This window comes from Haliotis rufescens, unplaced genomic scaffold (genome assembly GCF_023055435.1).
Source record: "Haliotis rufescens isolate VD_foot unplaced genomic scaffold, xgHalRufe1.0.p SCAF_16, whole genome shotgun sequence".
Classification (NCBI taxonomy): domain Eukaryota; kingdom Metazoa; phylum Mollusca; class Gastropoda; order Lepetellida; family Haliotidae; genus Haliotis; species Haliotis rufescens.
Window position 1 is genome coordinate 28,055,668 of NW_025963846.1, and position 12,474 is coordinate 28,068,141.

The 12,474-nt window shown below is 43.3% G+C and overlaps 1 protein-coding gene across 1 annotated transcript in view; it reads left to right on the plus strand.

Annotated features, from left to right (window-relative positions):
- LOC124113940 (sodium- and chloride-dependent glycine transporter 1-like) overlaps positions 1 to 12,474 on the plus strand; it is a 38,943-nt gene that overhangs the window by 24,294 nt on the left and 2,175 nt on the right. The window contains exons 9-14 of the mRNA XM_046474442.2: positions 721 to 845; positions 3,262 to 3,374; positions 6,631 to 6,759; positions 8,779 to 8,878; positions 9,593 to 9,693; positions 12,161 to 12,334. Of these exons, the coding sequence (XP_046330398.2) occupies positions 721 to 845; positions 3,262 to 3,374; positions 6,631 to 6,759; positions 8,779 to 8,878; positions 9,593 to 9,693; positions 12,161 to 12,334 (742 nt within the window). The remainder of the gene's footprint in view (positions 1 to 720; positions 846 to 3,261; positions 3,375 to 6,630; positions 6,760 to 8,778; positions 8,879 to 9,592; positions 9,694 to 12,160; positions 12,335 to 12,474) is intronic.

The following is a 12,474-nucleotide window of genomic DNA, read 5'->3' on the forward strand; positions in this document are numbered from 1 at the left end:
CGTGGCGGCTACCTCCGGCGGCTACCTGTAAATATATACCAGTCCTAGTTGTGGTGCAGCTTTCTCGCGGGGATGTCACTCTAAGCGAAGGCGCCGTAACTCTCTGAAGAGTTGCGTCCCTTGGCGGACAGGATCCGTTGGTGGTGCTTTGAAATCCAGATCTGCTTCGATGATTTTTCTATGAGGCCAAAGGCCCTAGGCCTATACGACGTGATATAACTGAAATACTGGACCAGACAACCCAGTGATTTACATCATGAGCATATATCTATACAATTAGGATACAATGACATGCATCAACCAAGTCAGCGATCCTGACCACCCGATCCCGTTCTTCGCCCCTTACGACAAGCACAGTCGCCTTTTACGGCAAGCATGGGTTACTGAAGACCTATTCTACCCCGATTTTTCTACCCGGACATTCTACCTCGATTATGTACTGTTGGCCTTTGGCATCATGAGTCTCATAGAATAGATATCGATTAACTGACCATCAAGCAGCAAACACATGCTTTAAAAGTTGGGAGAACAGTCGACTGGAAGAAAGGAAATATCATTTAATCTTGGAATATGAGAATCTTACTATGTTTCTTGGCCGAACATATTACGTTACATCATTAACAAACGAATGTCCTTGTGTCATATTTCTGTATAACATCCTCTTCGGTATCATCTTGAACCAATGGAATCAACGAAGACGCGTCTTCCTGTCTGTTGCAGAGACTCCATCATCGTATCCCTCGGGGACTCCATCACATGCATCTTCGCCGGCTTTGTCATCTTTTCCTACCTTGGCTACATGGCCGGCAAGCTGGGAGTCGACATTAAGGATGTCGCTACAGACGGTCAGTAGGACGGTCTTAGAACCAGGGTGCAATCAAAGACGGTCAGTAGACAGTCTTAGAACCAGGGTGCAATCACAGGCGGTCAGTAGACAGTCTTAGAACCAGGGTGCAATCAAAGACGGTCAGTAGGGCAGACTTAGAACCAGAGGGTGAAATCATAGGCGGTCAGTAGACAGTCTTAGAACCGGGGTGAAGTCACAGGCGGTCAGTAGACAGACTTAGAACCAGAGGGTGAAATTACAGGCGGTCAGTAGGGCAGACTTAGAACCAGAGGGTGAAATCACAGGCGGTCAGTAGACAGACTTAGAACCAGAGGGTGAAATCACACGCGATCAGTAGACAGACTTAGAACCAGGGTGCAATCACAGGCGGTCAGTAGACAGACTTAGAACCGGGTGAAATCACAGGCGGTCAGTAGACAGACTTAGAACCGGGTGAAATCACAGGCGGTCAGTAGACAGACTTAGAACCGGTGTGCAATCATAGACGGTCAGTAGACAGACTTAGAACCAGGGTGCAATCACAGGCGGTCAGTAGACAGACTTAGAACCAGGGTGCAATCACAGGCGGTCAGTAGACAGACTTAGAACCAGGGTGCAATCATAGACGGTCAGTAGGGCAGACTTAGAACCGGGTGAAATCACAGGCGGTCAGTAGACAGACTTAGAACCAGGGTGCAATCATAGACGGTCAGTAGACAGACTTAGAACTGGGTGAAATCACAGGCGGTCAGTAGACAGACTTAGAACCAGGGTGAAATCACAGGCGGTCAGTAGACAGACTTAGAACCAGGGTGCAATCATAGACGGTCAGTAGACAGACTTAGAACCAGGGTGCAATCATAGACGGTCAGTAGGGCAGACTTAGAACCAGAGGGTGAAATCACAGGCGGTCAGTAGGACGAGCTTAGAACCAGGGTCCAAACAAAGACGGTCAGTAGACAGACTTTGAACCAGAGGGTGAAATCACAGGCGGTCAGTAGACAGTCTTAGAACCGGGGTGAAATCACAGACGGTCAGTAGGACGGGCTTAGAACCAGGGTGCAATCAAAGACGGTCAGTGGGGCAGACTTAGAACCAGAGGGTGAAATCATAGGCGGTCAGTAGGACGGGCTTAGAACCAGGGTGAAATCACAGACGGTCAGTAGGACGGGCTTAGAACCAGGGTGCAATCAAAGACGGTCAGTAGACAGACTTAGAACCAGGGTGCAATCACAGGCGGTCAGTAGACAGACTTAGAACCAGGGTGCAATCACAGGCGGTCAGTAGACAGACTTAGAACCAGGGTGCAATCATAGACGGTCAGTAGGGCAGACTTAGAACCGGGTGAAATCACAGGCGGTCAGTAGACAGACTTAGAACCAGGGTGCAATCATAGACGGTCAGTAGACAGACTTAGAACTGGGTGAAATCACAGGCGGTCAGTAGACAGACTTAGAACCAGGGTGAAATCACAGGCGGTCAGTAGACAGACTTAGAACCAGGGTGCAATCATAGACGGTCAGTAGACAGACTTAGAACCAGGGTGCAATCATAGGCTGTCAGTAGACAGACTTAGAACCGGGTGAAATCACAGGCGGTCAGTAGGACGGGCTTAGAACCAGGGTGCAATCACAGGCGGTCAGTAGACAGACTTAGAACCGGGTGAAGTCACAGGCGGTCAGTAGGGCAGGCTTTGAACCAGAGGGTGAAATCACAGGCGGTCAGTAGGACGGGCTTAGAACCAGGGTGCAATCATAGGCTGTCAGTAGACAGACTTAGAACCGGGTGAAATCACAGGCGGTCAGTAGGACGGGCTTAGAACCAGGGTGCAATCAAAGACGGTTAGTAGGGCAGACTTAGAACCAGAGGGTGAAATCACAGGCGGTCAGTAGGACGGGCTTAGAACCAGGGTGCAATCAAAGACGGTCAGTAGACAGACTTAGAACCGGGGTGAAGTCACAGGCGGTCAGTAGGACGGGCTTAGAACCAGGGTGCAATCATAGGCGGTCAGTAGACAGACTTAGAACCGGGATGAAGTCACAGGCGGTCAGTAGACAGTCTTAGAACCGGGTGAAATCACAGGCGGTCAGTAGACAGACTTAGAACCGGGTGAAATCACAAGCGGTCAGTAGACAGACTTAGAACCGGGGTGAAATCACAGGTGGTCAGTAGACAGACTTAGAGCCAGGGTGCAATCATATGCGGTCAGTAGGACGGGCTTAGAATCAGGGGGCAATCATAGGCTGTCAGTAGACAAAGTTAGAACCGTGGTGAAATTACAGGCGGTCAGTAGACAGACTCAGAACCAAGGTATAGAAACATAGACGGGACAGAGGTCCCAGATCACATGATGTAACATTTAACCGGACATCGACACTTGTGATCATAATAATTGTAATCAGTAAGAGCAGATGTAGGACCTGTATCTGTTTCAGGTGCGGGTCTGGCGTTCACCGTGTACCCAGAGGCAGTGTCCAGCCTCCCTCCATCCACGCTGTGGTCCATCCTCTTCTTCTTCATGTTGATCACTCTGGGCCTCGACAGTCAGGTGGGTGATCAGCCATTACACAAGTTGCTTGTCCGGTTCTACCTTTAGTGCTGTGTATATCGAGAAGCTCACACCAGTGAGATAAAAGTTATAAACTTTTAGCGACGATATTTGATGTCAAAAGACACGAGGATGAAATTCTATTTATCATCCAAAACTGGCTCCCACAGGAGATATCGCTTGGATTAGATCAAGCGATATCTACACTGTAGATATCGCAGCAATGAAATGACATCACAATGCTTTGCAGACCATTGTGACGTCACCGGTTACCATGACGTCACAATCAAATGACATCACTAATGGCTCTGCTACTGAAGCTGTTAGCAGTACATTTTACACTGAAAACACTGCTAATTACTGTCTACAAATTGAAAAAATTGGAAGAATGATGTTAGATGATAAATAAAATCTCACTCTCGTGTCTTTTGATATCAAATATATCAACACTCGTTGATAAAAGTGGTAAAAATCCTCGGCAAGCCTCGGAATTTTGCCACTTTTATCAACTCGTGTTGATATATTTGATATTAAAAGACACTCGGGTGAGATTCTCTATTTATCATCCAAAACTGTCTACCACATCAGATATCGCTTTGGTGTACCTACATTGTAGATATCGCAGCAATAAAATTGCATCACAATGCTTTGCAGACCACTTTGACGTCATTGGTAACCATAACGTCACACTCAAATGACATCACTGATGGCACTGCTACTGAAAATCATTCTTCCAACTTTTTCAGTTTGTAAACAATAACAACCAGTGTCTTGAGGGTAAATAGACAGCTAACAAGATTCAGTGGCAGAGATATTAGTGACGTAATTTGATTGTGACGTCCTGTAACCGATGACGTCAAAATGTTCTGCAAGGCATTGTGATGCTAATTTTATTGCAACGATATATCCTTCTGGAGACGTCACTTGGTCTCACCCAAACGATATCTCCTGTGGACGCCAGTTTTGGATGGTAAAAAGGTAAAAACCTGCAGCGACTGACTTAGGCCGCGTTCCGCGATATTCTCGCATAGTTAATAGAGATATCGCATAAACATTAATTCAGCGCGATTGAAAATAGCGTACATCTTTCAATAGTTTTATCCGCATTGACACTCTCATCTCCACCTACAAACAGGGGCGGTCGGGTAGCCTAGTGGTTAGAGCGTTGGCACGCCACGCCGGAAACCCGGGTTCGATTCCCGACATGGGTACAATGTGTGAAACCCATTTCTTGTGTCCCCCGCCGTGATATTGCTGGAATATTGCTAAAAGCGGCGTAAAACCATACTCACTCACTCACCTACAAACATCGAAAAAGTCGTATTACTTGAATAAACTTATCTGCTAGGATAATTCTAGGCCCACATTTTCAAATACAATGAGGCATTTTAACATTGTGCTGTATGGGCGTACCTCGGGAATATTTGAAATTTTCACACGCAGGGCCCATGTCAGAAAATTCCTTGAGTGAACCCTGATCTACTGTACCTAAAAATGTCAATTAAAAACTTACTCCATAGTTTCTTCAATCGTCAAAAGTTGTCAATCGAAACACTCGCAACACTGCATGTCATCACTTACTGTGCATTACTGATTCCTATAGCACTGCGTGGAGCTTTGCACTACATGTTTTTATACCTGATTGTCAAGTCGTATTCGGTGATAGTCAAGTCGTCATTAACCGTATCTTCTTGTCGCTTAAATCCTAGCAGAAATCAAGGACGTGCATGTATGTGCATCCGTGCAGAAATCAAGAGAAAAAAGTCAATCACGGGTTAAGTTTCAAAACACAAGCAAATTTCGATTTTGTAATGACAAAACAAAACCTAAAAGAAAATACATACAACTCTATACAAATTTCAGATCAAAAACGATCGTATTTTAGATGAGATTCGCCTAGACTTTAGATAAGACAGCAATGGTTTTTTTTATGAACGTATACCCTCTTGAGAATGGCCAACGTGCTTGAATTACGTACGAATTTTGAACTATTTCTAGTAGCCAAACAGCATGTTGGAGATTTTTTAGAATATGCTACGATATGTTTTCTTCCAGATTTGTCCATATGTATTGAAAACTAACTTAATCATTCAAATGAAACTCATAAACATCATGAATGTCAACAGTCTTTTCAACTTTAGGTTACTCGTAAACATTTTCTGGCTGCAAATGGCAAACATGCCGCCTTCTGTGTGAAATAATTGACTTAATTGTTGCTAATTTAAACAAAAGGGTGAACCTGCGCCAAAATCAATGTATAATGAACTGTCACTTCTTATTAATTAAAAAAGTCCATATTGATAAGATTTCATTTGATACGCTCAGACACCCGGTCTTTGATACAGTACACACTGCAGACACAACAAGACAGTGAAATTGACGAACGCATTGGAATGTAAATTATATATTTTTTGCCAACAAACTGTTACAGCATTTACAACTGCCGCTATTTCATGTCATCGCTTTGAATATATTAAATTACAAATAATAAATTGTTTGTTTCCCGCATGCCAATGAAAGAAACAGCTGATGGTGGTAAACATGCCTTATCTATAATTATTCTCGCCAATAATTCCTCCTAAAGTCGACAATAAACCGAAATACATAAATATTAATGTATTTTCTCCTAAAGTAAGCAAACTACGAATGCATATATTTGTTGATACTAATGCTAATATTTTTAAATATTCACATTCGGATAATTAATGTTCGAAAATATCGATGTATCTATATAATCTAGTAATATTAACTGCAACATAATTCGAGTCACAAATACCGAATATCAAATATAGTTTCCACTGTGGGAAGACAAAATGTCTCTGAAAATTAGCAAAATCTCATCACACGCCAAAAAATCTCATCGCTTTTAGACCAGGGGGGATTTTCTCTCACAGGTAAAACATTCAAGGTTAATCCTTGAACATGTACATACAACTAGCGCAACACTGCATTTAGAATGGCCCAGTCCAAAGTAGTCAGCCATCCATGTCCAGTTATGGGCCCAGTTGCACAAAGCAAGCTTATGTTAAAGTATGGGAATTACGACCACCTTTTCGCTAAGATAGCTTTGTGGATAGAGGCCCTGGTCTGTGTATCGTTTTGGCTCGGAGTATAATGTACATTTTATACAAACCTACATATTGTAAGCTTGGTTGCCATCTACACAGAACCGCAGTAATGTTGTAATTAGTCGTGACATACGTATGTGGGCCTGAGATAAAAGAGTAACGCAATAGACTGGTGTATTCGTCTGTAGTTCGCCATGCTGGAGACGGTGCTGACTGGATGCTTGGACCAGTTCCCCGCACTCAGACCGAAAAAGACCTGGGTGATCCTGGGGATCTGTTTCCTGTTCTTCATACTGGGGCTGCCCCTGACGACACCCGTGAGTACAGGACGTCAACCGTAATTGCTACAACCAACTTACAACCAATTTACAACAAACTCACAACCAATTTACAACCGGCTTACAACCAACACACAACCAACTTACAACCAACCTTCAACCAACTTACACCCATCACACAACCAATCTACAACCGGCTTACAGCCAGCTTACACCCATCACACAGCCAACTTACAACCAACACACAACCAACTTACAACCAACACACAACCACCTTACAACTAGCTTACAATCAACACACAACCAACTTACAACCAACCTACAACCAACACGCAACCAACTTACAACCAACACACAACCATCTTACAACTTGCTTACAATCAACACACAACCAACTTACAACCAACACACAACCAACTTACACCCATCACACAACCAGTTTACAACCGGCTTACAGCCAGCTTACAACCAACACACAACCAACTTACAACCAACACACAACCAACTTACACCCATCACACAACCAGCTTACAACCAACACACAGCCAACTTACAACCAACACACAACCAACTTACAACCAATTTACAACCGGCTTACAGCCAGCTTACACCCATCACACAACCAACACACAACCAACTTACAACCAACACACAGCCAACTTACAACCAACACACAACCAGCTTACAACCAACACACAGCCAACTTACAACCAACACACAACAACCTTACAACTAGCTTACAATCAACACACAACCAACACACAACCAACTTACAACCAACATACAGCCAACTTACAACCAACACACAACCAGCTTACAACCAACACACAGCCAACTTACAACCAACACACAACCACCTTACAACTAGCTTACAATCAACACACAACCAACACACAACCAGCTTACAACTAGCTTACAATCAACACAAAACCAACACACAGCCAAGTTACAACCAACACACAGCCAGTTTACAACCAACACACAGCCAACTTACAACCAACACACAACCACCTTACAACTAGCTTACAATCAACATACAACCAACACACAACCAACACACAGCCAACTTACAACCAACACACAACCAGCTTACAACTAGCTTACAATCAACACACAACCAACACACAGCCAAGTTACAACCAACACACAACCAGCTTACAACCAACACACAGCCAACTTACAACCAACACACAACCACCTTACAACCAACACACAGCCAACTTACAACCAACACACAACCAACACGCAACCAACTTACAACCAACACACAACCAGCTTACAACTAGCTTACAATCAACACACAACCAGCTTTACAACTAAGTTCCAATTCGTGCATGTTCATATCTGTTACACAAAGTCGACTCTCGGTTTACCTTATAAGTATTAGGGAAACGTGGTGAAGGCTGAGTTGCCTCCCTTAATTGTGTCACCTTACAATCAACACACAATCAACACACAACCAACACACAACCAACACACAACCAACCTACAACCAACACACAACCAACCTACAACCAACACGCAACCAGCTTACAACCAACACACAGCCAACTTACAACCAACACACAGCCAACTTACAACCAACACACAACCAACACGCAACCAACTTACAACCAACACACAACCAGCTTACAACTAGCTTACAATCAACACACAACCAGCTTTACAACTAAGTTCCAATTCGTGCATGTTCATATCTGTTACACAAAGTCGACTCTCGGTTTACCTTATAAGTATTAGGGAAACGTGGTGAAGGCTGAGTTGCCTCCCTTAATTGTGTCAGTATCCGCTAGTGCCTTTACCATTTAACTAAATTAAGCACAAAGCAGCGTTACGACGAACTCACTCACTCAGTGACTATATTTTACTTGTTCACATCTATCTCTCTGTTTCGAATTTGCAGTTCATTTTAACTTCGAAATACAACAGATGTTAACAGAATAATGAAACCAAAAAGTTATATGATAAATTATTTGTTAAATGGAAGTATTACGTGCGACTTATTTTCTTTCTACTTCATCAACTTCGCTATTAACTGAACTCATCATCGGTCTTCAGGGGGGCATGTACCTGCTGCAGCTGATGGACAATTTCGTCGGGGGATGGACCCTCATCATTATAGGGTTCTTCGAGTTGGTAGCAGTTATATTTGTATATGGTAAGTAGAACACCAGTTCCCCAGTGATGTTTTCATATCATACCCAATATTAACCCTCGGCCCCTTCATCCGCCCTCTAGCCTTCGGTCCTATAAACTGCCCTGTAATAAGCTTTTTATCATATACCATAACATCAAATCGGAAAATGTCTCCATTCTTTTAAAAAAACATCGTGTGTATGTCTGTAAAAACATGTTCACCGTGTTTGGAAGACATTGTCACCGGAAAGCTTGCCGAGCAGACGACGCACCAAGGGACGTAACTCTAATTTCTAACCACCCGGGATGATTTAAAATGCATTGACAAGCCATATCAGGCCGCTAGGGGTGTAATACGGGTCTGGTTACGCCCCCTGTGATACGGCCGTCTCCATGTCTCCGTCGCACATGCAAAATACCTCATATCATTGATGGGTATATGATAATCTCTGTTGATAAATGGTTAATGGTAACTTTCGGGCTGTGTCTATCACTGGAGAATATAGTGTCTCACTGAACATTGAGTTTGTTCCAATTTGATTGTAATATGTTAGGAAGTTTATCCCGACGGGCCCTGGGACAGACAAACGAGTGGTTGATCACGGCCCAATGCTATCAAGCCATCTGACCACCCGATTCCATCCGGAATCCCCACAAGGAGAAAAAGATTTTTCAATTCTTTGTTTGTTTGTGAAATGTTTGTGAAGCATGCTGTTGTTGTTTTCGCTCCTGCCAGGTGCCAACAGGTTCTGTAACGATATCCGGATTATGACCGGCTATAACTGGTTCCTGTGGTGGAAGATCTGCTGGTACGGACTCAGTCCAGTCACAATAGGGGTGAGTACCACCGACTGACCGCCTCCGTGGTCTAGTGGTAGATCGGCTGCCCGGAGAGCGAAGGTCCGGGGTTCGATCCCTGGCCGCGTCATACCAAAAGACGTTAAAAGATGGTACTTCTTGTTACCCTGCCTGCAGCTGGCGCTTGGCATTAAGGGGCTAAAAACTGGTGGGCTCCGAGTCAGTATACTGTGTCTGTGTTGGGTATTCGTGTTAAACTGCGGCATGGTATCTCGGTGAGGTAGCGCTATCAAATCGGCATTAGTACAAGCAGTCACACACACACACACACACACACACACACACACACACACGTACATGCACGTCGCTATATAAGTGCAGTAATCTTGGACGCGACGTTAAACCCCATTTCACCTCGCCTTACCACTGACAGTGCAAAGTTAACTTGTACACAAATCCATATATCGAGTCTTGATGTCCGTCTCACTATCAAAACTCCATCTCTACATATATAAACGCTGTATTTGTTTATAGAGAGGTGGGGGTAAAAATTCAGGAATTTATTATCATTATTATTTCACGAGAAACACTTGTACAACAAATTATCTATCTTGATTTTATTGTTTTTACTTCTCTCATTTATCGTTACGTACATTGATTTCGAACAAAAAACGACAGAATGTACATTAATATCACAAAAATGAAATCACAAACTATGTACCTAGTTAAAGAGGGGGTGGACCCGCGTCAGTTTGTGGTCCAAGCAAGTTGCTTCATGTTAGTCAATCACAACTTTGTAAGTCACATTCTATGATATATATCAGTCTAGCTGGTGACGTCTAGTTGTATAAATGGGCCCAGGCTGTGCCAAAATAGTACTTCAAATAAACATCTACCTGACGTTCAGTAGATATTTACTTTTGCCAGAAACAAAACCTGCGACAAAATATTATTCGATATCCACCGCACGAAAGCCTATAGGGGTCAAAATTAAAATATGGAAGTGACACGAAAATAAATTCGTTATAACAGAAAAAATATTCGTTATTACGGAAATAATTTCGTTATAACAGGAAAAAGATTCGTTATTATGAAAATAAATTTGTTATAACGGAAAAAGCCTCGTTATAACGAAAACATATTCATTATTACGAAAAAAAAATCGTTATTGCAAAAATGAATTCGTTTTAACGGAAAAAAGATTCGTTATTACGGAAATAATTTCGTTATAACGGAAAAAATTTCCGTTATAACGTTGTTACGGAAATAATTTCATTATTACGGAAACAAAGATTCGTTTTTATGGAAATATTTTCGTTATTACGGAAAAAAAGATATTACGGAATACGGAAAAAGATTCGTTATTACTAAAAAAAGGTTCGTTATAACGAAATTATTTCCGTAATAACGAATCTTTTTTTTTCGTTATAACGAAATTATTTCCGTAATAACGAGTCTTTTTTCCGGTTATAACGAATTTCATTTCGTTTCCTTTTCCATATTTCAATTTTGACCTCAATAGGCTTTCGTACCACCGAACCTTGCGAAGACGCAAATGTCGAAGTTTGCGTTGCAGAGTTGTGTCCCTTTACATCCCGACCGCAATCGGTTTCCCAGCGCGCGACGCTGGTTGTGTGGTTTCAAGGTTCGCCCGGATTTTGATCTATGATGTGGTTTACAGCCGTGACCTCGTGTGCAGAGTGGGGGCTCCTCCACATTAGGCCCACACGTCATAATCTTCAGGCCCGTATGAAGGAATATCATGGTGGCTAATCCTGACCCCAGATATTAATCAGTGGAGGGGAAGAGCGAAATCTTCCAAACTATTAAGATTTATTTTATTTGTACATTTAACTGCATAACCAATCACTACACTCACATTAGGGTCTACCTTCTCCTAAATAATACCTTGTTATATTAAATAGTTCAAAAGTTTTAGTTGAATGTATTTCTAGTGTCATCTTACACAGCGATTTGGGGGGGGGGGGGGGGGGGGGGGGGGGGCATTGTCGCGTTTGGGCGCTATTGGGGGGGTGTCTAGCCGGGAGAGCCACATTTCAGAAATGGCTATTGCCGGTAGAGCCACATTTTCAGCTGAGTGCATTTCACCTATTCTAGCGGGTAATTAATTAATTCGATTACCGATACCTTTAAATGAGTGTGATTTATGTTTCTAGGTTTGTCAGCACCATACCCGTGCTCGTGGGTTTCACCGAGGTGGTAAACGTCTGAGACCTGCATCACTTCGGGCTTTCCTCCCACATTAAGCTGACACGCCGTGATATAACTGGAATACTGTTAAAAGCGGCGGTAAACCCAACTCACTCACTCTGGCGCTATTAGTAACATGTTTACTTGCATAATAATTCCCCCTCCCAACGCCCCTGTATAAACGGAAAAAACAGGTCATACGCGTCAGTGGCACAAATATAATCAGGACAGATACTAAAAGGAGCCCGGCTCTCCACAGGAACAATTTACACTTTATCGTTATTTGTTTTCTTAGTTCATCTTCATCTTCACCTGGGTGGACTACTCCCGCCTCACCTACGGCGACTACACCTACCCCATCTGGGCCGAGGTCTTGGGCTGGCTGCTCGCCTTCACCTCCATCGCCGCCATCCCCGTCGTCATGCTCTACCGCATCAGTAAGGAGGACGAGGGAGACAACGCATGTCAGGTACGTGTGCAGGGAAACCTCGATAACACGGACGGCGTACGGTGTCTGGATGAACGAGTTTCCGGTCCAAGGAATCATTGAAGTGTCATTTCCCATTTAATAGGCTCGTTAGTATTTGTTTTTTATTGGTGTCTGTTTTC